Source organism: Phocoena sinus, chromosome 1 (assembly GCF_008692025.1).
Source record: "Phocoena sinus isolate mPhoSin1 chromosome 1, mPhoSin1.pri, whole genome shotgun sequence".
NCBI lineage: Eukaryota > Metazoa > Chordata > Mammalia > Artiodactyla > Phocoenidae > Phocoena > Phocoena sinus.
In genome coordinates, this window is record NC_045763.1 from 37,002,537 (window position 1) to 37,029,653 (window position 27,117).

At 46.9% G+C, this 27,117-nt stretch overlaps 1 protein-coding gene across 2 annotated transcripts; it reads left to right on the forward strand.

The window, feature by feature from the left end:
- Positions 1-310: 310 nt before the first annotated feature.
- On the forward strand, positions 311-23,565 carry KIF2C (kinesin family member 2C). 2 transcript variants are annotated; one of them, XR_004350672.1, is made up of 22 exons: positions 328-476; positions 1,332-1,426; positions 3,929-4,030; positions 4,198-4,246; positions 6,449-6,571; positions 8,336-8,461; positions 9,013-9,113; positions 9,766-9,861; positions 10,502-10,556; positions 10,648-10,810; positions 12,179-12,269; positions 12,539-12,602; positions 12,682-12,773; positions 13,534-13,676; positions 14,460-14,664; positions 14,783-14,893; positions 15,767-15,834; positions 16,172-16,277; positions 16,371-16,484; positions 17,966-18,089; positions 22,301-22,428; positions 23,279-23,565. XR_004350672.1 is itself a non-coding variant. In XM_032637012.1 (21 exons), exons 1-21 carry the CDS (start codon positions 410-412, stop codon positions 18,279-18,281), a joined length of 2,178 nt encoding a protein of 725 aa, XP_032492903.1. In that variant the 5' UTR covers positions 311-409; the 3' UTR covers positions 18,282-18,879. The 2 variants fall into 2 exon arrangements, 1 of the variants encoding a protein (XP_032492903.1); XM_032637012.1 differs by lacking the exons at positions 22,301-22,428; positions 23,279-23,565 and adding an exon at positions 18,199-18,879 and having other exon boundaries at positions 311-476.
- Positions 23,566-27,117: the final 3,552 nt, after the last annotated feature.

Genomic DNA, 27,117 nt, shown 5'->3' on the forward strand with positions numbered 1-27,117 from the left:
CATGACTGTAGGACCCGTGAGCCCTCCCTCTGAGACACCATCTTGAGGTTTCTCAGTTTAGGGAACCCCAGCAGTACTGCAACCCTCTGAATGCCTGTAATCTGTCCCCTCCGGCCGCGACGGTTCCCGAAGCTCTCTGCAAGCCCTGCATTCTCCGCTGTGGTCTGACGAGTAGGCGGTCCCATGCCCCGGAAGGCGCCCCTCCCCCGGAGACTACGTATCCCAACAGGCTCCGCAGGGCGCCGCTGATTGGCGGAAGAGAGGCCGGCGACAGCGTGATGACGTTTAGGGACGCCGGCGCGCGGGATTTAAACTTCGGCGGTTTACGCGGCGTTAAGACTTCTCAGTGTTGGTAGAGTGGTGATTTTCTGGCATTTCGCGTTTCTCTTCCCGGAGCTCCTGCCTACCCATGGACTCGTCGCTTCTTCAGGCTCGCCTGTTTCCCGGTCTCGCCATCAAGATACAACGCAGTAATGGTGAGGGACGGGGTCCTGAGGCCAAGGGGACCCGTGGGCTGAGACGGCAGAGATTACCTCCCCTCCCCAAACAGCAGGCCCTGAATCACTATTGGGGATTCCCCTCCACCCCCCAGGTCTAGGTCTCCGCACTGGCAGTCAGTCTTCTCTACCAGGGCCAGGGGCCTCTGCACTGGCGGTGGGTCCCCTCCCCGTCCTTCAGGAATGAGCGGAGCTCCTTTGTGTCACTGGACCTCTCCGGGACGTCAGGGTTGCTGGATTCATTTCCCCTCCAAAGTTCGCCCCTGCAACTGCCCTGCTCTTGCAGGGACCTCGGCTTTCTGGCCCCTCTGTTCTCCCATAAACGCTGTGCACTTGCTGTATGTCAGATACTGGGATTCAGGGTAACGAGACAGACGAGATCCCTGCTCTTCAGGAGCTTGCAATCCTACCCTCTCTTTTTTAGTTGAGCAGCTACCTCACCTCTGGCAGGTCTAACACCTATATCACTAGAATTGTCTGACATAAAGGTCAGGAGTGAGATAGGGAAACCTGAGGGCGCTAGAGCCTCAGTGCTGTGTTGAGGAACTGCTCACCTAAGCACTAGAGTGATTCCCCTGCCCAAACATACCTTCACCACATAGCAGGCTCTCTTTTGAGTAGGGATGAGTCCTTATCCTCTGCAGCTCAGTTTTAAGAACTGTTCCTTGCCTACCTCACTGTGGGATATTCCAAGGGTGAAGTGTCAGGTGGTTTGTCTCCTGGGGTTAGAAAGAAAGTCAACTGTCCCTTCCTTCAGGCCAACTCTACATTAAGAGTCTCTGTGCGATCCTAAAAGTGAAAAAGATGGGTAACTCTGATCTTTCCATACTATAGGCTTAATTCACAGTGCCAATGTAAGGACTGTGAACTTGGAGAAATCCTGCGTTTCGGTGGAATGGACCGAAGGAGGAGCCACAAAGGGCAAAGAGGTAGGTTCTATGAGTATGCCTGTACCACATTTAACACCTTCCTACCTAAAAGATGTGTGTGGAAATGGAACTTGTGTCAGCCTTGTTTTTGATGTCGACTTGTCCTCCCTAGTCTTAAATATGGTCCTCTTTGAATGCATTGGGATTTTATTTAGGCAGGCCTGTTCTAAATTGAAGCAATCAACAGTTTCTGTTGTGTTTCTAGAAAGTAAACTGCACAGAATTCTAAAACCTTGCCCACCCAAGCTAGCTCTGAGTGCACACTACCTATGATATTGATTTGGGGAGCAAAATTGATAATCTAGTTGGGGAGACAAAAGTATGTTTCTGAAACACCAAATAATAGAAGGCAACTACAGATGAATAATGCTAGAGCAGCTCAGAGGTGGAAACTCACTGAGGATGAGCTGGGCTTGTGGGGGCCAGAAAGCTTAACAGAAACAGTGAGATGGCCCTCATGGGGACTGGTAAAGAAGCTGGCTCCGGGCATTGAGGAAGGCCAAGGATGCTTGGCAGCAGCAAAAAGGCTAAAAAAGGAAACTAGAGGGTCTTTGTCTCTGGCAGTAAGTTGTTTAAGATTTTATTCTGTAGGCAGTGGGAGCCTTGGAAGGATTTTGAGAAGAGGAGGGATGTACCTAAGATATTTATGTTTTAGAGGCATTGTGGTGTGGTGAAGAGGTCACCAAGCTAAGAGTATGAAAACCTGAATTCTAGAGTCTGGCTCTGCCCCTACTTAATGTGTTCTCAGGCACGTTTCTGTCCCTCTTAAAAATTCAACTTCCTCATTTCTAAAACGAGGATGATAATATTTACTTATTTTGGGTTGTTTTGAGGACTTATTCAACAAATCCATTTGTACTGGTTCCAAAATGCCAGCCCGTGTGTTTGGTACTGGGGATACAGAAGTGAATAAGACAGACCTGGACCCTCTTCCGTGGAGCTTAACAGATAACACATGTAAAGGGCTTGCTTAGTATCGTGCCTTATGGTAGGTATGCATATATTTAGGTGGTATATCTGAGAAATAGAAGAACTGAATTCTTTACATTATCTGTCCTTGAATCAAGAGGTTCCTAAAATTCCTGTCAACCATCTATTAGCAGTTCCGTGTGACTTATTTTTGTTTTTGTTGTTCGTTTAGGAATACAGCTCTTATTGGGTCTCACTCCAGCTTAAATATTGCCTTTGGAATAAAGTCCAAACTTCTTAGTGAGGAATTAAAGCCTTTTCAAGATCTGATCCCAATCAACTTTTTTTCTTTATACCACACACTCCTTCCAAAGTAGTGCCAGGGACAAATGGGGCAGTTCCCCACTCTATGATCCTGCCTAGTGTCTCGCTGCCTTCACACTCTCACTCTTATTCCTTCCTCCTGAATCATCAAAGTGAGGATCAGTTAATGTCAGAACTTTGGTCTCCTGTGTTGTTTATGCTCTCTGTAGTCTAGGGATTGGAATCGGGGGAGTGGGGGAGGGTAAGGGTCTGTAGCTGTCCAAGAAAAGTGGATAGAAGCCTGGCTACTGAAGTACTCGCCAGCTTTTGCATTTGGTGGTTCTGTCCTTCTCGTCTATCCCATGCTGCTTTGGTTTCTAGCCCTTTGTGCACATGGCTTGTGTCTCCCACTAGCATATGAGCTCACTGAAAGCAAGGGCAATACATGTCTTAATTCATTTTTGAATACCTTCCCCCTACAGCCTTACTCATGCCTAATAAGTGTTTGAATAGCTGATTAATACATAAAGGTTGCATATGTAGGAGGTGAAGCTCTCACCCTGGAGTACATGCTTCAGCTCTTTCACATTTTGAAACAGAAATAATCAAGTTGGTACTATTTAGGTGTGTTTGAACCTGCTGTGAAGTATGCTGGTGAAGTTTGAGTTGTCCCCAGAGGGTTTCAGGACTCTGGTGATGTAAACCTAGAATTGTGACCTTATTGCAGGCATGAGCAGGAAGTAGGGAAGGCCTGAGCAGGACACTAAGACTGGGGAAGAAGTTTCTGGGTCTGAAGTTTCTGGGCCCAGTAGAAAATGTAGGTAGATTTAGGATTAGGTAGCGGCTCTCAGGAACTGGTCCCTGCCCATAAGATCCTGAAGGGCCCTCCATTTGACTATCAGTGGGCAGTTAGAACTTGTTTCCTCCTTGGTGTCAGGCAGCAAGGGGTGCTCAGGGGGCTATGCCCAGTAGGACCCCACTGCCCCGCAGAGCAGTAGGGGAGCTGAGTGGCCTAGATCTGCTGTGGACTTCCTGACTGTTTGCCTGCCTGTCTGCCTTCCTCTTCACCTCATTCTCATCACTGACAGGTACCATTGGCTTGGAATCAGAAAGCAATATCCATCTAGATGGTAAAACACGACTAGGGAATAAATATTTGTTTATAGCTATTAGTACTTGGTGGAACTTAAAGTTTATAAAGTCTGAATCTAGGGGTAGCCTTGATTGCAGAGATGCAATTGGATTGAACAAGCTATGTTGTTCACAGAAGCTTTTACTTGCTCCTTGCAGATTGATTTTGATGATGTGGCTGCAATAAACCCAGAAATCTTACAGCTTCTTCCTTTACACCCAAAGGACAATCTGCCCCTGCAGGAGAATGTAACGGTTCAGGTAGGTGCCTGTCACCTGACTGCAGCCAGTGCCCCATTTGGCTTGTTGGCTCTTTGCTGGTTTGTTTTCTGGGGCTGCTTAGTTCTTTAGCACAGCACATGGGCCCAGGATAGGCCCTTGAGAATTGATAAGAGCCATATATTGTGGTGGTTTGTTTTGTTTTTCAGAAACAAAAGCGCAGATCAGTCAGCTCCAAAATTCCTGCTCCAAAGGAAGGTAAATGGATTTCTACTGGCTCACTGTCATGGGGTTTGTGCCAAGAATGATGTTCTTGGAGCTCAGGAAGCTGTGAAGTAGACTCATTGCTCCAGTTTAGCAGGTGGCTTTTGTGTGGACTGAGTCCTGCCCTGTCTTCCAAGCATCTTACTCAGTGAGGAAGAATCTAACCTACACGGAGGAAGAAAGGGAGAGGTGTTGGTCAAAGGGTACAGAGTTTCAGTTATGCAAGATAAAGAAGTTCTGGAGATTTAATGTACAACATAGGACCTATGATTAATAATACTGTATTGTATACTTAGAAATTTACTGTGAGGGTAGATCTTATGTTAAGTGTTCTTACCACAAAAGGAAAAAACAAAATACAAAACAAAGGGAGCAGGAGGAAACTTTTGGAGGTGATGAGTAGGTTTATGGCATTGATTGTGATAATGGTTTCATGGGTGTATACCTACCTCCAAACCCATCAAATTGTACACATTCAATATCTACAGCTTTTTATATGTCAGTCATACCTCTAAATCAGTTTAAAAAAAAGAAAAGGAGAGAAAGAATTCAGCAGTTCAACCTACAGCTCTTACTTAGGCCAACCTCTCAGGGACTTGGTGCATTTGGGAAATTTGCTGACTGGACTGTGGAATCCAGAGCAGTAATCAGCCATTGTGGGCTTGTTTTCTCTCCTTGGGGGAACAACATGCCTTGGAGTGAGGTGGTGGGCAGGCTGTGAGAAAAGCTAGGTCAGGGCCATTTAGAAGTAGAGTTGGCAGTGCTGTGGTGATCTGGGGGTGGGGTGAGATTGGACAGATAATAACAATGCCTCGAACTCCGACAGAAGGTTGGGCTTTCTCTGCAGAAGGAGTCAGCATAAACCTACTTTGACTACAGTCATCTGTGACAGTGGCTGTAGGCACAAACTGCCCAAATAATCCAGCTTATAACCCAGAACCAGCTATACCTCACAGCCTGTCCCAGTCCAGGGGGTATCACTGCCTTGACATAACACAGCCACCTTGGGCCCAGAAATGACATGCCTGGAGCTTCAGGTTCCCGGGGGCCCAAGGTAAAAGGTGGTGCAGTTTTGAGCTTCAGCTGGGCATGACTGGTGTGTTGCTGGCCCTCTCTTGCAGGCTATACCACCGTAAGGGCCTGCAAGAGAGATGGGGGTGGCAGCCATCCCACTCCACGTGCATGACACGAAAGGATACTGCCACTGCTCCTTTTTTTTCTTTTTTTTTTTTTTTTCACTGCTCCTTTTAATGGAAAAAAAAACCTTAATGAATGTGCATGATATTGAACAGTAGAAATGAAACACAAGATTATAGATCTTTTGAGAAATAGGAAAATTATAATAATTCATGCTCTTTATGAAAAATAGGGATTATATAGAGCCATCAGATCAGCCCAAATTTAGGAAACTCAAATTCAGTACAAGTTGATATTTGCTTATATGACACCAGTGTTTTATTTCCAAATTCACTACTTCTTTTATTTATAGGTACATTCTTTCTTTCTTATGGAGAGAAACTATATAGATGGGTAGAAATTGGCAAGAATTAAAGTATAACTTAATTGTTTCTCTCAGTTAAGCATTCTTTTAAGATTCCAGAAAATTCAGGTAGCTGATCCCATGGTTTCTAAAGATGTGGCCCAGGCCTGGCTCTGTAAAATATCTTGGAGCAGTGGAAAAAGCCCAGACTGGAATCTGGCAGTCTTGGGTTCACATCCTGGTTCTGACACTTACTAGTTGAGTGGCATTGGGCAAGTTGCTTAATTTTTCTGTGCCTTAATGTCATCTTCCATTAGTTGGGAATACTGATACTTACCTCATGATGTTTCGTGGTATGGGAAGATTGTAGAATGGTAGGTGCTGTTGCTAAGGTTAAGAATACTTTTTTTCAGGGATTAGGCCTATGTCTCCAGAAATGATTTCAGATTGTCTGTAGGTCCCTCCATTTACTCAAGACAGATGCTCTTGTGGGAGCCCTCAGGAGCTCTCAGATTGCAGAACGTAACAAATTAGTTTTCGGGTCACTAGTACTTGGCCTTTCTAATTTTTCCTTTCCTTGGGTGGAAGGAATGGGGAGTTGGTGGGCTCCTTTCCTGTATAGACTCTTGGAGGGTTACCCCCAACGGCCCCTCTATTATGCCTGTTGGCTCTCCTGATCATGCTGCACTGATCGGCTTCTGCCCTTGGTCCTTCAGGTCTCCGAGGCCGCTCCACTCGCATGTCCACTGTCCCAGAGGTTCGCATCACCACTCAGGAGAATGATATGGAGGTGGAACTGCCTGCATCTGCAAACTCCCGCAAGCAGTTTTCAGTTCCCAGTGAGTAATGAATCTGTTCTCCTTGTTTGAGGCCCTGGAGTGGTCCTCACACATCGCCCTGAACCTGTTCTAGAATATCCTAGGATTCCTACACTCCCTGGCTTTTGTATTGTTCTGCTCCTGCCCCACTGCTCCCTTATCTGGAAATCATCTCACTTTACTTTTTAAACTTTATTTAAACATAATATATATACAGAAGAGTAAACCTATCGTTAACTACATAGTTCACAGTGAACACACTCATGTAACTGACACCCAGATCAAACAGAGCATTACCAGCACCCCCAAAAGTCCCCCTCAGACCCACTCCCAGTTCCTAAGCCCCCAAGGGTACCTACGTCCTGACTTCAGATTGCATAAATTAACTTTTTCTCTTTTTTTTGACTTTATATAAATGGAGTTTTTAAAACTTTTTTTTAAAATTTATTTTTGGCTGCACTGGGTCTTTGTTGCTGCGCGCAGGCTTTCTCTAGTTGCAGCAAGTGGGGGTTACTCTTCGTTGCGGTGCGCAAGCTTCTCACTGTGGTGGCTTCTCTTGTTTTGGAGCACGGGCTCTAGGAGCGCTGGCTTCAGTAGTTGTGGCTCGCAGGCTCAGTAGTTGTGGCTCGCGGGCTTCAGTAGTTGTGGCTCACAGGCTCTAGAGCGCAGGCTCAGTAGTTGTGGTGCATGGGCTTTAGTTGCTCCGCAACACGTGGGATCTTCCTGACCAGGGATTGAACCCGTGTCGCCTGCATTGGCAGGTGGATTCTTAACCACTGCACCAGCAGGGTAGAGGGTAGTCCCAAACATTTTTAATTGTCAACTTTACTAGTTATTAGTCAATAAAGTAGGTGATTTTTGTAATCATTACATTTAATGTGTATCAAATTCAGCTCTAATAAAGTGAAGGCAAACAAAAGGGTCACGACCAGGTATGGGAAGTAGTGAGTCACCGTGGGTTGTACCTTTCTGGGTTGAATCAGTATGGTTGGTTGGGGCTTCCCTGGTGGCGCAGTGGTTAAGAATCCACCTGCCAATGCAGGGGACACGGGTTTGATCCCTCGCCCTGGAAGACCCCACATGCCACGGAGCAACTAAGCCCGTGAGCCACAACTACTGAAGCCTGCGCACCTAGAGCCTGTGCTCCACAACAAGAGAAGCCACCGCAATGAGAAGCTCGCACACGGCAAAGAAGAGTAATCCCTGCTTGCCGCAACCAGAGAAAAGCCTGCACGCAGCAACAAAGACCCAACGCAGCCAAAAATAAAATAAAAATAAATAAATTTATTTTAAAAAAATATATGGTTGGTTGTTGCTCAGTTTCCCATTATTCCTAGGTTTCAGTCCTTGCTCCTGTTAACCACCTGGGTTCTGAAGTCAGAAATTTCTCCTAAATGAGTAGAAAGGCCTGGCCTGGCCTGAGAACCCATGCTTGGTCAAGCCTGAAGAGTTCAGGCCTTTAAAGGCTTTGCCCTTCATGGTGAAGCCCACACTGAGCTACTCACACACTCTTTAAGATTTTTTTTTTTTTTTTTTTTTTGCCCCGACCACCCTCTTTAAGATTTCTTGACCCCAGGAGCCAGCCCCTGTGGAGGGACTTGTTGGGTTCAAGGTGTGGGCCGAGATGCAGGAAAAAGCCTGAACTTTGCTCACACGGTAGGAGCCTGAGCCCTTGCTGAGCTGGCAGTCGGTAGCCTTCCTCCTGGCCTATGACCCGCTAGGGCTTAGATGAGCATGGCTGCCGTATGCCTGCCTGCTTCTCCAATGACTCTTGTTCCCCCACAGCCGGCCCCACTAGGCCCTCCTGCCCTGCAGTGGCTGAGATACCATTGACGATGGTCAACGAGGAGGTGGAAGAGCAAGTCCATTCCTCCGTCCAAGGCAGCTCTTCTGCAAACCCTGTGAACTCAGGTAGACACGCTGAGCTGTCTGCTGCCCTGCTCCTAGTGCAGGATAGGTAGTTACAGCCTGTCCCACACCTGGCTTGCCTTGGCACCTGAATTCAAACCATGTTTGTCACATGGGGTCGTGTTTCCCTGTGGCCACGGAATCAATCTTTCACAAGAGGTGACCCTGTCACTGCCAGGTGGCAGGAGCCCTCTGATGTAGTTGAGGTGCTATCACAGCTAAAGTCTTGGCCAACACCCGAAGAACAGCCCAGAGTGCCCACCAAGACCAAGCAGGGATGATCTCACCTCTTCTGGTTGTTGAGAAGATGCCACAGAGGCATAGAGAGAGCTTGGGTTAGACCTGGAGTGCCCACATTAGCAAGTCTCTTGTGGGCTTGGCCATCCCAAGAGTCATAGCTGTTGCTTCCTCTCCATGCATATGGTGACATAAGAGCAAGGGTCTAGAGAAGGCCTAGTCCTGGGAAAGGTCCAGGACTCAACACAACAGCCAGAGAAGAACAGGCTGGCCTAGACAGGTAAAAGAAAGGGCTTCCTTTTTTTTCCTCCCCCTAGTTCGGAGGAAATCTTGTATTGTGAAGGAAATGGAAAAAATGAAGAACAAGCGAGAAGAGAAAAGAGCCCAGAACTCTGAAATGAGAATAAAACGAGCTCAGGTACCTTTCTTGGGAAGCAAGGGCAAAGGTTTTTGGACAGGCATCCTTAACTGAAACCTTGTCTGCAACAGAGATAACAGTACGGCCCCAGCATTTCTGAGGCTCCAGTTCTGATATCCAAGAAGTTTAACTAGTTTCTCATCAGGATTCAGAGAACAAATAATTCAGATATTCTTCTGAAGGCCCTCAGATGAGGAATGTTTGCTGCTGATTGTCCAATGGGCACGCCCATCACACAGTTCAGTGTCCAGTGGGCTGCTGGGCACAGTTGCCTGCCTCCCCCAACTTCCTAGTTGCGTGTATGCAGGGGTGCCACAGTGGAGTTCCAGTTTGGATTATTTCCCTTTAGTTGGGTTAATGGCACAGGGGAATCCCAGCCTGCTGGTCTCCTAAGATGTGGGACAGTGGCTCTTGCCCCAGATTCTAGAGTGGTTTGTGCATGCCTAGGCCCCCTGCCAATCTTTGTTCCCAAGACTTTGTTCCTGGGTTCTCTGCCCAGAGCCAGAGTTGGGGGCAGTGAGATTGTATGGGGGCTTGTCAGCCCTGCAGGGCTGTGTGCACATGAAGAGCTGTTGTTGCTGTTCCTAGCACTGAGGCCTGAGAGCACATAACATCTTGGCAGTCAGTCTTTCTTCACTCCTATCCCAAACAGGAGTATGACAACAACTTTCCAAACTGGGAATTTTCCCGGATGATTAAAGAATTTCGGGCTACTTTGGAATGTCATCCACTTACTGTGACTGATCCTGTAAGTAATCCCAAAGGGTTTCTACCTCTCCTTCCTGAGTAGGTGTACAATTTTTTTTTAAAACATAGTTGATTTCAACATTGTGTTGGTTGTACAGCACAGTGATTGAGTCTCTCTCTCTCTCTCCATATATATGTAAATACACACACACACACACACACACACACACACACACACACACACGATTCCTTTTCAGATTCTTTTCCCGAGTAGGTGTACAAGTGAGAGACAGAATCATCTCTTAAGGCAATGAGAGCGTGCAGGAATCTTCACTCACCCTCAAGGGATTTTTTAATACCCTTTGGTGGGCTGGAGCTAGTGAGGCCTAGATGGGAGAGTCTGATCTTTATCAACTCCCACACCCCCATACTCCCTGCTTCAGTAGGTTGGCTAGATTCTTACTACTAATCACGAAAGTGTGCTGAACCCTCCTATAGGCAGCAGAGTGAGGAAACTGGGAAGAAAATTCAGAGCTACCTTCTTACGCTCCAGAGTAACTATGGGCATAGTGGGTTCCAGTGTTAGATCTTGGCCCTTGCCTGAGCCAAACTTGGGATTAGAACTGGACAGGTTGTGGACAAGCTTTCTTTCAATATTGCTCTGACCTTTTGCTCTTGGTTGTCTTTTCTCATCCTCGAAGATTGAAGAGCACAGGATATGTGTTTGTGTTAGGAAACGACCGCTGAATAAACAAGGTAAGCCCTATTCAGTCAGAATGAGGCTTTGGACTGACTGTGGGTTCCCCCGTGTCCAGGGAGTATCCCCTGAAATACTGTCCTTCTGCAGAATTGGCCAAGAAAGAAATTGATGTGATTTCCGTTCCTAGCAAGTGTGTCCTCTTGGTACATGAGCCCAAGTTAAAAGTGGATTTAACAAAGTACCTGGAGAACCAAGCATTCTGCTTTGACTTCGCATTTGACGAAACAGCTTCAAATGAAGTCGTCTACAGGTTAGTCCCTTGCCTCTTTGTTTCTCCTCCTTCCCCCTGACACTTTACTCTTTCCAATGAGGGACATTGTGGTAACACTCACGCTCACAGACATGCTGACCCTGAAGCCCTTCCTGGCTTCCTCTTGTGTTTTCTTTGGATGGGCCATGACACAGAGCTGGCTCTGGCTCCCAGCACCTGGAAGGCCCTGTTGGGGCTGTCCCATCCCGTTTTTCAGCTTTAGTGGCCCACGCTTGAGTGGACAGAAGTGAGGTATTACCCATTGCACTCTTTGAAGCTGGGCTGGGCAAGCCCTAGGGGTTCTTCCTATGTCCTGTGCAGCCACCCATTTCCCACTGGGCTTAGCAGACTCAGCAAACTCTGGAACTACTCTGTCCAATACAACACCCACTAGCCTCATGCGACTGTTTAAATAAAGTTAAAAATTCAGTTCTTCAGGGACTTCCCTGGCACTCCAGTGGTTAAGAATCTGTGCTTCCACTGCAGGGGGCTTGGGTTCGATCCCTGGTTGGGGAACTAAGATCCCGCAAGCCATGCGCTGTGGCCAAAAAAAAAAATTCAGTTACACTAGCCACATTTCCAGTGCTCAATAGCCATGTGTGGCAGTGGCTACTATCGGACAGCACTGCTCTAGACCAGAGGTTGATAAACTATAGTCCATGGACCAAATTTGGCTTGCAATCCCTTCTTATATGGCTCTCAAATTAAGAATGGATTTTGTGTTTTTAAAGAATCATTAAGGGCTTCCCTGGTCGCGCAGTGGTTGGGAGTCCGCCTGCCGATGCAGGGGACACGGGTTCGTGCCCCGGTCCGGGAAGATCCCACATGCCGCGGAGCGGCCGGGCCCGTGAGCCATGGCCGCTGAGCCTGCGCGTCTGGAGCCTGTGCTCCGCAACGGGAGGAGCCACAGCGGTGAGAGGCCCGCGTACCGCAAGAAAAAAAAAAAAAGAATCATTAAATATATATGTATATTTATGTATGTATGTATGTATATATATGGAAGAGACCTATTTTAGGCCCACAAAGCCTAAAATAATTTAGGTTCCTACTTTAGATGGTTTCTTTGATCTTTGTAGCATATCTTATGCTGGAAGTCGGCTGCTAAGCTCAAGCTTTCACCTTGTGTCTCCAGGGTAGAGGAGGTGCTCAGTTAGAGCGTGGACCATCAGCCTGCAGGTCGGTCCAGCTCTCCCCAGGTGGCTAGGAGAATTTCAAATTTATAAGTGGGGATGGGGTCAGGTGGGACCACTTTGTGTGAGAGGTGTGCTCATACTTGGAAGGAGGCCTCCAGGAGTCCTGCTTTGTGCTCCATGTTCCAGGGAGCACATTTGAGGAGAGATGTACACTCTTCCCCATCCTTTCTCCTAGGTTCACAGCAAGGCCACTCGTACAGACAATCTTTGAAGGGGGAAAAGCAACCTGTTTTGCATATGGCCAGACAGGAAGTGGTAAGACTCATGTGAGTATTCAGGCCTGGCAGAGAGCAAGCCTACCCATAGCGGAATTCTGGGTCTCTGAAAAGGAGGACAATGAGTTTGTTGCAGAAAATCCCCTCAGTGCAGATGCCCCATCTCCAGATGCCTTTGCTGTGCCAGGTTCAAGGAGGGGCCTTTGTAGGTCCAGCCTCCCCTCCCAGCTTTGGTGTGGCCCACTATGGTGGTGGAGCCAGTAGTGCCCTGCCTAGGCCAAGGGCCCTTTACCACGGTCTTCTGCCCCCTCCCTTTGCAGACGATGGGTGGAGACCTCTGTGGGAAAGCCCAGAACGCATCGAAAGGGATCTATGCGATGGCCTGTAAGTAGTGTGTTCTGCCACAGTGGGGTTGGGCACAGAAGGGCAGGTCGCTTACTTAATCCAGCCTCTCTCCCCACAGCCCGGGACGTCTTCCTCCTGAAGAATCAGCCCCGATACCGGAACCTGGGCCTGGAAGTCTATGTGACATTCTTCGAGATCTATAATGGGAAGGTAGCTGGCAGGGAGCCCTTTGTTTATGCTGTTGGGGCCCCTGAAGTTTCAGAAACCTTGAGGTTGGCTAGAAATTGTAGAAGCCAAACAACCTGTGGGTTGTCAAGCCTCTGGGCCACTTCGCCCAAACGTGTGGGAGCTTTCATCCAATGGTGGGATGGTACCCACGCTCAACAAGCATGGCAGGAATATGCCTCAGGGCCACCTCTCAGATGGGAGGTTTGCCTGTGTGTGCCCTGTCCTCCCTCCACACACCTCCCTCACAACTCTCTTCTTCCCCATTCTCACACTCGTGTTCTCTCTATAGATGTCTATGTATCTTTCTACCTCTATGCTTTTGCAGAGTCATCTTCCCCAAGTGGGGTCTAGATAATAATAATAGCTAGGGTTGCTTATTAAGATGTCACTAGGTGCTAAGCACTATTCTAAGTGCTTTACTTGTCTCAGCTCATCACCACAATCCTACTAGGAAGTATTACTGTCACTGTCACTATTGTACAGATGAGAAACGAGGCTAGGTGGCTAAGTACTTGTCCAGGTTCACATAGCTAGTAAAGTAGCAGGGTCGCATCAAACTGAGGCAGTCTGGTTCAGCTCCCAAGTGGACTGTCCGCTGCTAGTCTGGCATAACCCAGCTCAGCCTCTCCTGCTTTTCCTGCTGCCAGCCCTTGTCTAAGCTGGGACCGGCCCTGAAGGAGGGAGGAGTCAGTGGGGTGCCCGGCGCCTGATGGCCTTGGCCTTGTTCCCCTGCCTGACACAGCTGTTCGACCTGCTCAACAAGAAGGCCAAGCTGCGCGTGCTAGAGGATGGCAAGCAGCAGGTGCAGGTGGTGGGGCTGCAGGAGCACGTGGTGAGCTGTGCTGATGACGTCATCAAGATGATCGACATAGGCAGTGCCTGCAGGTCAGAGTTCCGGCCAGGGGAAGGGGCCACCTTCTAATGCCAGGTCAGGTAACAGACTAGCGCTGAGTCCTTTGCTGTTTCCACAGAGCGCCACTCTCCCTGGCTTGGTGCGGGCTCTGAAGGCCTCTGCCTTAAGTGGTCTCAATGGGGCCGATGACCCAGGACGAGACTTATCAGGGTCGAGTCAAAGTATCTTGAATCTGACCAAGGCAGGCTTTATTCCCCGGCTTTTACCCAAAGGCATGCTTCCTGGCTTCTCTGGGTTTCTCCTTGCTGTTCCCTCCCTCTGTGGTGGGAGACAGGAGCTCTGGTTGTGCTCTAGGCTGGAAGTGATGGAGCCACAGCTCCCTTCCTGTATAGAGGTAGGGAAGTGCACTACCAGGGCCCTAGGTGTGGTGCAGTGGATGCTGGGCAGCTTATGGAGGCCCAGGGAGAGGGCTGCCCACCCCAGGGCCCTTGAGTTGCAGCAAGTGGTTCATGACAGCCCCTCCTTCCCTGTGTGCCCTGCAGCAGAGGCAACTCATGCTTCCCCATGTCCTATGGGCCCTGGGGTCTGGCCAAGGCCCTCACACAGAATCCAGTACTTTGACTGCAAGGGTAAGCCACTAGGTCCAGAGCTGGAGGGAGGGCAGGACAGAAGTGGGACAGGATGACACAAGACATCTTAGAGTCCTGACCTATGTCCCTCTGCTACCGGAGAACTGACTGCTTTGGAACGTGGGGTGCCATGGTGGCTGGTGACCCTGGGAGCTCATAGTCCTTCTTTGTCCTCCTTTGCCACAGGACCTCTGGGCAGACATTTGCCAACTCCAGCTCTTCCCGCTCCCACGCCTGTTTCCAGATTCTTCTTCGAGCCAAAGGGAGAGTGCATGGCAAGTTCTCTTTGGTGGATCTGGCAGGGAACGAGCGAGGCGCAGACACTTCCAGTGCTGACCGGCAGACCCGCATGGAGGGCGCAGAAATCAACAAGAGTCTCCTGGCTCTGAAGGTAGTGGAGCCCAGCTGGAGGGGAGGGGGTTGGCCTGGAGGGCTGCTGGGGGAGGGAGGGAGAGAGTGGGCATCTCAAGAGGAGGGAGGGGACCTCAGCTTCCCCTGCTGTGCCCCAGGAGTGCATCAGGGCCCTGGGACAGAACAAAGCTCACACCCCGTTCCGCGAGAGCAAGCTGACACAGGTGCTAAGGGACTCCTTTATCGGGGAGAACTCAAGGACCTGCATGGTGAGTAGGGTCCCTTTGGAGGTGGTGCACTCCTGTCCCTGGGCAAGAGGCTTGGTGCTCTTGGCCACCTGGGTTTCTAGGCTCTAACTTGACTGGGCTTCACCCCCTGCTTTTGGACACCAGGCTCCTCTTTGCCTACCCAAGAGGGGAGGAAAGGGTCTTCTCCCTTTATTGTATGTCCGTGCAGCTCTTGTTTTGGGGAAGGTCATTCCTCCCTTACCTGATGAAAAGGGGGCTGGAGAATTCAGAAGGAGGACCTTTGGGGAAGCAGGAGAGGCAGTCCTCGTCTCTTCTGTGGCTTCCCTCAGGGGTCATTGGCTCCCAGCCTAGGAAATAGAGGGCCACAACTGTGAGTGATTTTTTTTTGTGTGTGTGTGGCCGCGTTGGGTCTTTGTTGCTGTGCACAGGTTTTCTCTAGTTGCGGCGAGCGGGGGCTACTCTTCGTTGTGGTGCGCAGGCTTCTCATTGCAGTGGCTTCTCTTGTTGCAGAGCACGGGCTCTAGGCATGCGGGCTTCAGTAGTTGTGGCTCGCAGGCTCTAGAGCACAGGCTCAGTAGTTGTGGTGCACGGGCTTAGTTGCTCCGCGGTATGTGAGATCTTCCCGGACCAGGGCTCAAACCCATGTCCCCTGCATTGGCAGGCGGATTCTTAACCACTGCACCACCAGGGAAGTCCCCAGGGACCAATTTTTAAGGCACCTTAGTTTGCAGGGCTCATGGAGCAAGTTGCCTGGCACAGAGTGGTTGCTTAATGGGTTCTGCCCCCAATTCCACGTGGGTATTAGCAGCCTAAAGAACTCCTACTGGCAGCCTCCCCAAGAGCACTCTTACCCTGTGACCCTTGACCTTTAAGTGCCCATTCCCTCTTTTGCAGATCGCCATGATCTCACCAGGCATAAGCTCCTGTGAATATACTTTAAATACACTAAGATATGCAGACAGGTACTAGTACCTACACCAGGTGGGATGGGGAGGGGGTGCAGGATGGGGGAGGGAATGACAGCAATGAGAGTGGGGAGGAAGCTCTGGCGACTCAGTGCCCATTGTCTCCTCTTCTGTGACTCACTGAATCTGAGGCCTGGGAGTTCATATATGATGCTACAAGGTTTTTTCCGATCCCCTCAGGCTTTGGTGGGGAGCAGTGTGAGTGAGGGACTTCTCCTAGGCCAAAGCAAAGCTGCTAGTCCATCTCCTCGAAGTCTCGCAATCTGAGTGGTGCTGCACACTCGTGAGTGCCAAGGAGGCTGCTGTGGGATCTGAGACCTTCTTGTTTTCTCAGGGTCAAGGAGCTGAGCCCCCACAGTGGGCCCAGTGGGGAGCAGCCAACTCAGATGGAAACAGAAGAGATGGAAGCCAGCTCTGACAGGGCCCTGAGCACAGGCAATGTAAGGGGCAGGGTGGGCCAGGCAAGACAGAAACGTGGCCTCCTGAGATGGGGACTGGCCCACACTGTTGTGTCTCTGCTTTTGCCCCCTTAGTTCTCCAAGGAAGAGGAGGAACTGTCTTCCCAGATGTCCAGCTTCAATGAAGCCATGACTCAGATCAGGGAGCTGGAGGAGAGGGCCATGGAAGAGCTCAAAGAGATTATACAGGTGGAGGGCTAGCCCTGGGCTGGGAGAGACTGGATATCCATCCTAGCACGGGCTCAGCGCCATTCCTTGACCGTGACCTGGGCTTTGCCCCTCCCTGGGTCTTCTGGCTGGGGTGGCAAGAGGCAGCCGTCTACACCAGCATTTCTTAATTCTCCATTTATTTTTTCAGCTGCTCTTCTAGAGCAGCTAATTACCGCACCTCCTTCCCCAGCCTGGCACACATAGGCTTTCCTCCATCGTTCTGGCTGGAGCTGGTCTCTCTACCCCATGCTCCTGACTGAGGGTTTGGAGGGTAACCTTGTCTTGTTTGTTCAGTGAATGTTTGGTGAGTACTTTCTATATGCCAGCTCCTGTGCTGAGACCAAGGGCCAAAAACCTGAAGTATGGATAACAGGCCCGAAAGTAAGACTTGATCAATCGTGGCTCTTCTATTTATAAGCTGATTTCCTTGTGAAAGTCATTGAGTTTCACTGGGCCCCCAGATTCTTCATCCCCAAAATGGGCAAGACAAGATGGTTACATCTGAGGATTAAGTGATATGTTTTTAAAGCACTCAGCCATCCCCAGCCTGTAGTCAGCATTTAGTAAGTGGTAGATGCTACCACTGCTGTGATCCCTGCTGTGGAAGAGCAAGTGGGGGAGAGTCCCTAAGAATGGGGCTTTCAGAGTGCAGAGCAGAGGGGAGAGCTCGGGGCACTTAGAACTGAGGAGGGAACATGTAGGATAAATACCTACATGCGTCCTCCCTCCGTGGCATGCTCAGGGTACAAATGTTTGAAAGGACGTGGTACTTTCAGGAAGAATGAGAGGTTCACTCTGGCCAGAGCAAAAGGTGTGAGTAGATGAGGGAAGGAGATCAAGGCTGTGGACAGGTCAGCTGGGACCTGATGCTAAAGGGCCTTAATGGTTCACACCAAAGGCCTGGACTTCGTTATGAGGGCAGTAGATGCCTTTGAAGAGAGTAAAGCAGAGTGGTGACATGGTCACATCGGAGCTTTAGGTACCTTACTATGGCCACAGTATAGAGGCTGGTTTCGGGATGTGGGGCGAGCATGAGTAGAGGCACTTAGGAGTTAAGAGCAGTTAGAAGATTGTTAGAGTTCAAGAGAGATGTTGGTGTCTAGACCAACTATGACCATGGCCATGGTATTGGAATTAGGGCATGAGATTTAAGAACCATTTCAGGGGTGGAATTAGTAGGATTGGGGGACAAGCAGGGTGAAAGAAGTTCTTGCTGAGATTTCTGGCTTGAGCATCAAGACAGATGATAACATTCATTTGATATAAGGCACACGCACAAATTTGGGGTGGGGAAGAGGATGAATTCAAGCTGAGAATTTCTGGGAGAGGATCAGGAGGCAGGGTATGGGGCATGGCTGGAGGAGTGGGCATCTGCATTGCAGATGGTAGAGCCCTAGGAATGATTTGCTAGATGGTTTGGTCATTATTGACCTGACAAGGTTCGCGCTGTGTTGTTGCAGGAAGGGCCGGGCTGGCTGGAGCTCTCCGAGATGGCTGAGCAGCCAGACTACGACCTGGAGACCTTTGTGAATAAAGCAGAATGTGCCCTGGCCCAGCAAGCCAAGCACTTCTCAGCCCTGCAAGGTGGGTGCGGCCAGAGGATGGGCCTTCTGCGGGTGATGGCAGCTCTGCCAGAGGGAATGAGGCCTCTGAGAGACTCACTAACCCCGGGTGCACCACCCTTTCCTTCCAGATGTCCTCAAGGCCTTGCGCCTGGCCATGCAGCTAGAAGAGCAGGCCAGCAAACAAATAAGCAGCAAGAAACGGCCCCATTGACGAATGCAAATAAAGATCTGTTTGGTGTCACACCCAGCCTTTTCCCCTCCCCTTCCCTCCTCAGCGAACTCTGGGCACCTGGTGGGTCTGGGCACCTGGTGGGTCTAGTCAAGGTCTGAGCTGGGACAAGCTTTGGTAAATGCCAAGTATGGGGGCATCTGGGCCCAGGGCAGCTGGGGAGGGGTCAGAGTGCATGGGACACGACTTTTCTTTTCCTCAGTTGTAGCCATGAAGGGAACAAGGATGGAAAGAGGGAGCTTTTAGTTATCTTATGTGCTGCCCTTCTCTCCAAGAGGGGAAAGCTCTCTGGTGTAGAGTTTTCCCTTGGGCAGCACTCTGCCTGTGTGGACTGGCTGCTGGTGGAGAGCTCCCTGGGGTTGTCCTGGCTCTTGGGAGAGGGAAGGAGCCTTTAGTTCAGCTCTGCTGGCCCTGGCCTGCCTTCCATACCCTTGGTCGGGGCACTTATATGTTTTGTACTTGAAAAAAAGTTGCCGGGACCTCTTCCTTCCCTGCTGTTTTTTGAGGCCCAAGAGGATCCCTGCTGTTTTCTGTTTTATGTATTTATACATTGTGTCTAACAATAAAGAGAAAAAAATCAGCCTGTTGAGTGGTATGTGGGAAGTGCCAGGGATGTGTATGAGCCTTCTGGGACTTAGGACCCTACTGCAACTCTGGGTAGTGCTGATTCTGTACTCTACCCAGGAGACCAAATCTACACCTGCAGTTTCAGTGACATGGTGAAGACTCCAACCTCTGCCTTGTTCAATGCTGACTAGGTCCTAGGCCCTCTCCTGGGCACAGGAGCCGTAAGCAGAAAGGAGATGGTGCTCTGTCATTTACAGTCTGCTCAAGGCATGTGAAAAGATTCTGTGGCAACACTAACACGAAAGCACTTGCCTTGCTAGACAGGAAAGGATCTGATGGGTAACACGTTTGATCTTGAAAAATGAGAAGTTTGCCAGGTAGACTGAGAAACCAAACAATACGGCATGTATGGTTTGGGAACTAGAAGACTCCAGATCCCGTGTCACAGAACGTGAATTATCTAAATGGTAATGTGCCACTGAAAGGTTTTTAGCCTGGGAGCCATACAACCAAATGTGTGTTTCAGAAAGGCCTCAGTCCGGGAGACATGGTGGGGCATGGGTCATGTGGGCTACTGCCGAAACCCCAGAGAAGAGTGGGGTCAGATGGACCAGGTTCTAGCCCTCTCAGACTCAGTTACTTCATTGTAAAGTAGGGGCATTCTCTACCTCATGGTGAGAAAATTACAGGAGTTTGAGGTGCCATTAAATAACCAAATAGAGGGCCTGGATTCAGAAATTCAGCTAAATCAGAAGTTTGACAGAAATGGCACTAACTCTTGAGGCCTTAAAAGCTTCCAGATACCTAACTTCTCTCACATCTGTAAAACAAGGCCACCAATACCCACAATTTTGTGTACAATTTAGTGGTTTTAGTATACTAAATTGCAAAGGTCCAATGCCACCATCCCAGACCTGACCATCTTCCCTAACTGCCCCCCTTTGTGAATTCTTAACTCCCAGTGACCCATTCTCCTCAAGCAGCCAGAAGAATCTTTATAGGTTCTCCCCTGCTTGGAACCCTTTAATAACACAAAGAATAAATTCTAAATGCCCTATCATGGCCTATTAGGCCCCACCTGGTCAGCTCCTCTCTATTGGTCCAGTGAGAATGTAATGTGAGCAGAATGGTTTGGAAGCTAAGAGCCCAGCTTCTTAAGCCATAGTGCAGGGTGGGATCCGACCTCTGACTGCAGAACCTTAAGTGGGTTGTTTAACCTCTGTGCTCTCTGAAATGGGAATAATGCTTGTACAGTATAGAATTACTATGAAAATTGAGTTTTGAAATTCCCTGGTGGTCCAGTGGTTAGGACTCTGTGCTCTCACTGCCAGGGGCCTGGGTTGGATCCCTGGTTGGGGAATTAAGATCCTACAAGCTGTGCGGTGTGGCCCAAAAAAAAGGAAAAGAAAACTGAGTTCACACACCAAGCAATAGGTACAATGTCTCACACTTAATAAGTGCTATATAATTACTAGCTATTTAAGCACATAAGAACAAAGATTTTTGTTTTAATACTCTATCCACAATATCCTGAACATATGACAAGCACACAAAATATTTTGAATGAATGAATGAACGGTTCTCTAGGCACTCACTGTTCTCCAACCACACTGGCCTTTATTTCTTGAATATGCCAGGGCTTTTTAAAAAATAATGAAAATGTGGGCTTCTCTGGTGGCGCAGTGGTTGAGAGTCCGCCTGCCGATGCAGGGGACACAGGTTCATGCCCCGGTCGGAGAAGATCCCACATGCGGTGGAATGGCTGGGCCCGTGGGCCATGGCCACTGGGCCTGTGCATCCGGAGCCTGTGCTCCGCAGCGGGAGAGGCCACAACAGTGAGAGGCCCGCGTACCACAAAAATAAATAAATAAATTGATTAATTAAAATAATGAAAATAGACTTCATGCCAAATCCATTTTTACATTTATTGAAGTGTAATTCACAGTATGAAATTCACTCTTTTAAAGTGTACAATTTAGTGGGTTTTAGTATACTCATTTAATTGGGCAACCATCACCCCTAATTCCAGAACATTTTTATGACCCAAAAAGAAATCCTGTTGCACGTCAACTATACCTCAATTAAAAAAAAAAAAAAATTACCCTCAAGCAGCCACATACACACCCCCATTCATCTCTCCCTGCAGCCCCAGGAAACAACCAATCTATTTTTCCTTCACTATGGATTTGCCTATTCTGGACATTTCATATAAATGGAATCATATGTGGTCTTTTGTGTCTGGCTTCTTCACTTAGCATATGTTTTAAAGAATCATGTTGTAGCATATATCAATTCACTCCTTTTTATGGCCCAATAATATTCCAATTGCATGGCTATACTTTTTGTTTATCCTTCACTTGATGAATTTGGGGGTTGTTTCCACTTTTTGGCATTATGAACAGACCATTTGTGCTATGAATACTCATGTACAAGTTTTTGTCTGAGCATATGTTTTCAATTCTCTTGTGTATATGCAAGTCCTTTGCCCATTTTTTAAGTTGGATTGTCTTTATTGTTGACTTGTAAGAGCTCTTTATATATTCTAGATACTGGACCCTTATCAAATGTATAATTTGCAAATATTTTCCCTCATACTGTGAGTTGTCTTCACTTTCTTGATGGTATCCTTTGAAGCACAACAGTTTTTAAGTTCGATGAAGTCTAACTTACATTTTTGTTGTTGCTTGTGCTTTTGGTGTCATATCTAAGAATCTCATGCCAAATCCAATGCTGTGAAGATTTACTCTAATGTTTTCTTCTAAGAGTTTTATGTTCTTATATTTAGGTCATTGATCCATTTTGAGTTAATTTTTGTAGCTGCTATGAGGTAGGGGTCCAAATTTACTCTTTTGCATGTCAAGATCCAGTTTTTCCAGCATCACTTATTGTAAAGACTGTTCTTTCCCCCATTGAATTGTCTTGGCAACCTTGTTGAAAGTCAGTTGATGGCAGAGGCAGGAGGGGATTGAATGAAGGCAGTCGAAAGGTAAAAACTTCCATTTATAAGATAAGTAAGTGCTAGGGATGTGATGTACAACATGATAAATATAGTTAATACTGCCGTATGTTATACATGAAAGTTGTTAAGGGAGTCAATCCTAAGATTTCTCACAGGAAAAAAAATTTTTTCTATTTATTTTATATCTATATGAGATGATGTTCATTAAACTTATTGCGATAATCACTTCATAAGTATATAAATCAAATCATCATGCTGTACAACTGAAGCTTATACAGTGCTATATATCAATTATATCTCAATAAACTGGAAGAAATAATGAAAATAAAATTTTAAAAAAGAAAATGAACATATATGAATGGGCTGATTTCTGAGACTTTAAATGCTATTCCCTCGGTCTGTATGTCTATCCTTATGCCAATACTTCACTGTTGGTTACTGTAGTTTGTAATAAGGTTTTCTTTTTTTTTTTCAGCTGTGCCGCGAGGCTTGTGGGATCTCAGTTCCCTGACCAGGGATTGAACTTGGGCCGTGGTTGTGAAAGCCCGAAATCCCAACCACTAGGCCACCAGGGAACTCCCATAAGTTTTGAAATCAGAAAGCGTGAGTCCTCCAAGTTGGTTCTTTTTCAATATTGTTTTGGCTATTCAGGAACACTGGCAATTCCACATGAATTTAAGGATCAGCTTTTCCATTTCTGCAAAAAAGGCTGATGGAATTTTGATAGGGATTACATTCACTCTGGGTGGTATTGCCATCCTAATATTGTCTTCCAATCCATGAATGCAAGATGTCTTTCCATTTATTTAGGTCTTTAATTTCTTTCAACAATATTTTATAGTGTACAACTCTTTCACCTCCTTGGTTAAATTTATTTCCTAGGTATTTTATTCTTTTGGATGCTATTGCAGAAGGAATTATTAAGTTCCTTTTCAGATTGTTCATTGCTGGTGTATAGAAACACAACTGATTTTTGTGTGTTGATCTTTTTTTTAACCTCTTTTTAAAAATTGAAGTACAGTTAATTTACAATGTATTAGTTTCAGGTGTACAGCAGTGATTCAGTTATATATATATGTATATATTCTTTTTCAGATTCTTTTCCATTATAGATTATTATGAGATATTGAATATAGTTCCCTGTGCTATACAGTAGGTCCTTGATGTTTATCTATCTTATGTACAGTAGTGTGTATATGTTAATCCCAAACTCCTAATTGATCTCCTCTCCCCCCGCCCCCATTGTGTGTTGATATTGTACCTTGCAACTTTGCTAAATTCATTTATTAACTGTAATAGTTCTTTTGTAGATTCTTTTGAGATTCTTTCTATATAGGATCATGTCATCTGTAAATAGAGAAAGTTTGACTTCTTCCTTTTTAATTAAGATGCGTTTTATCTCTTTTTCTTGCCTAATTTCCCTGGATAAAACACCCAATGTAATTTTGAATAGAAGCGGTGAGAGGGACTTCCCTGGTGGTCCAATGGTAAAGAATCCACCTTCCAGTGCAGGGGATGCCGGTTCAATCCCTGGTTGGGCGACTAAGCCCGCACACCACAACTACTGAACTCACGCACCTCAACGAGAGAGCCCACGTGCCGCAAACTACAGAACCCATGCACCCTGGAGCCCGCGCACCACAACTAGAGAGAGAAAACCTGCATGCCACAACTAGAGAGAAGCCCACCTACTGCAACTAGAGAGAAGCCCGCGCACCACAAGGAAGACCCGACACAGCCAAAAAAATAAAGACGAAGAAAAAAAAAGTGGTGAGAGTGGATATCCTTGTCTTGTTCCTGATCATTAATTATGATGTTAGCTGTGGCTCCTTTATCAGGTGAAGAAGTTCTAATTTGTTCTAAACACTCTAATTTGTTGAGTGTTTTTAACATGAAGGGATATTGGATTTTGTCAAATGCTTTTTCTGTGTTTTGAGGTGATCATGTGTTTTTTCCCCTTTATTATTAATAAGGTATATTACATTGATTGATTTTCAGATGTTAAACCAACCTTGAAAACCTAAGATAAATTCCACTTGCTCGTGCAGAGCTTCAAGGTCAGCCATATATCACCGATATTAGGGCCTTTGCAGGTCTTTACTGGGCATGTACTCAGTCCTGCATACACACATGACCGTCTAGATTTTCTAGATTCCCAGGAAAATGTGGGAATTTTAAAAACTCCCATATTCTCCTATTTCTCCTTTTTTAAAAATTTTTTTTATTATTATTTTTTATCAGCCTCTTGTCAGCCCCAACTCATAACCCTGCCTCAGGCAGTTGTGTTGCCCCTGACTTTTTTTTCTTATAAACACCAGGGGTAGGGCTGTTCACAGAGTGACCTTTGAGTGAGATCAAATAAAGACAAGCCCTAAGAATGGAGCTTTTCAGCCAGCTGCCAGACAGGTTAAATGGTGATAGTTCTTTGGGGATGCGGCTTTTGGGGAGCTCCAGACCCATCTGCCTCCTCCACCTGCTGTTACGCTGCCGCTTTTCACAAGTACCTTAGCCAGAAGGCTACTGGTTTTCAAAGCTAATGTGGAGCCAGGAGAAGGGGAGGGGATTAGGGCAAATTAAAAAGCAATAAAGATCACTGAACAAAGTTTTAGCTGTTGTTCTTGAATAAATGCTCCTTGGATTGTTGTAAGTCTTTAGTTAATTTCAGAGTTCTGAAAAAGTTGATTTTGACGATTTTTGCCAGTGTTCTCGTTGCTTTATTGGAGGAGTGGTTTTTCAAAGATCCTTACTCCACCATTCCAGAAGTGCACACCCTTCTCAGGGCTTTTCACACTTGATGTTCCTTCAGACTGGAATCATCAGCTCTTCAAAATGTTCCTTTTTTCTTTCAGGTCTCAGTTTACCCCAGGTATCTTGTCACCCCAGAGAAGCAATCTAAGAGCATCTTAACTCAAGTTTGCCCTAAGACAGCACATTATTTCCTTCATAGCATTTATTACAGTCTAAATATCTTGTCTTCTCCAGTAGAGTTTATGCTTCAAGTAAGTTTTTTTTTGGCCACGCTGCGCAGGCAGTTCCCCAATTGGAGTTTGAACCCAGACCACGCAGTAAAAGCCCAGAATCCTAAACACTAGGCCACCAGGGAACTCCCCAAGTAAGTCTTTCACTGTAAAGATCCTCCAGGGCCTAATGCCAATTATTGTTCTTAATTTCTAGTGGCAGTAGTCTGCAGATATACGTGCCTTTAACCAGCAGCACTCTGTAACCCAGGTGTCAGGCACAAGAGGTTGGACCAATCCCAGGTTTAAGGACTTACAGGGTGAGGAGCTGGTGAAAGCTTACGGTTGAGGGAGGTAAAGATGCTCATGTGTAGGCACCAAAAAACTGCCAAGGGTATTATTAGAGGAAGAGACAGTGAGTCAGGACATAAAATCTTCCAGGCACAAATTGGTGAGAACTAGAATTTATAGGTAAGTTCAATAAAGAGGAGCAGTGACTGTTGTAGTCTTAGATTCAAAGTTTGGTTTTTAGGGAGGATAGAGTAAGAATGGTCTGAAATTGGCAATGAAGACCATGGAGCACACCTGTCTCCCATCTAGAGAACAGCACAGTCATCCTCCACTTGAGAAGGCTGACAAGAAAAGAGAAAATCCCGAAAGAAGCAGATTTATGTTAAAAGGAAACATTCAGAGAAGAGGGTGAAGATATACAGGATGTTTCTGATGAACACAGGACACAGAAGATTTTTAGAAAATGAAGAATGGTGGGAGATGGGTTTAAAAAAGATAATGTAATACCTAGGTCAGGATTAGAGCATGGGTGATAGGTATAATCTGGGAGATGATTTTTTTAAGGTGACTAATGAAAATAGGGACAAAGGCATAAGACAATTAATGTTAATGGTCTCAAAGCACATGGAGTGATGGTCTGGCTAGGAGGACAGCAGAAGAGAGGATCTTTCCAGGATCACACAGCATCATAGTGCCCCTGTTTGACTTCTGCTAAAGCAAGAGTAGAGACTTGGAGGGCATGGTGTGGGACACAGAGAACTGTCTTGCTCTGATTTCAAGAACTCCAGAGTCTGTCTTGAATATTGCCCCCAACAGAGATTCAGATGCATTTATTAGTTTACCTTTCAAGTACATTAAAAAAAAAAGGCTCGAGTTCAGGGTTTTTGGGCATCAGCCTTCCATCTTGCGTGGCCCTGCAAGAAACCTCTTTCTGCTCCAAACTCCAATGTTTTGGAATTGTTTGGCTTCTCTGTGCGTTGGGCGCAGCAATTTGTGTTTGGTTACATCTCTGCTAAAAGAAGACGAAGTACAGACCACAGTGTCTCATGATCTCCAGATGCAGACGACGGTGGCGGCTACAACCCAGAAAAATACTCAGCTCATTTACAGCGCCTCCATGTGAGCAATATGCCACCTACTTCTGCAAGACGTCGAGGTTGTTGAACACCCCAGGTAGCTATAGATTCCACTGCCTCGAATGGGGGACGCCAGGACCGGCTGTTTCCTGCACCACATCCACCCTTACCAGCCCAATGAGTACCTGAAGGCCTTGGTAGCTGTGGGGGAAATTTGCCAAGACTATGACAGTTTTTTGGTGGAATGCTGTGGAAAATTGGAATTCAAAAATCCCACTGTTTGTATCACATTGAGGTCATCCACAACGCGGAAGAAAGTGGCTCCTAATATAACTTCCCACAGTGCCTCTAAATTACATATAGACTTTGGGTGAATTGGATCTGGGTAAGGCTTTGCCTTTATGTGGAAGTTTGATGTTTTCTCTGCTTTTCTGGCATGGTATTGACATGGTGTTTTGAAAAGTAATTTACTTTCTAGTAATTTCAAATGTACAACTTTACATACATAAAATAAGTCTAATAACTTGATTAAATATATTCCTAAATATTAATGTTGACATTATTTTAAATGGAATTTTTTGTTTTTTGTTTTTTTTTAATTAATTAATTTTTCGCTGTGTTGGGTCTTCGTTGCTGTGCGCGGGCTTTCTCTAGTTGCAGAGAGCAGGCACTACTCTTCCCTGCAGTACGCGGGCTTCTCACTGTGGTCGATTCTCTTGTTGCGGAGCACAGGCTCTAGGCGCGTGGGCTTCAGTCGTTGTGGCTCGCGGGCTCTAGAGCGCAGGGTCGATAGTTGCGGTGCACAGGCTTAGTTGCTCCGTGGCATGTGGGATCTTCCCTGACCAGGGCTCAAACCTGTGTCCCCTTTATTGGCAGGCAGATTCTTAACCACTGTGCCACCAGTCCTAAAGTGGAATTGTTTTCTTTCATTGTAAGTCCTAAAGTGGAATTGTTTTCATAAATTCTTT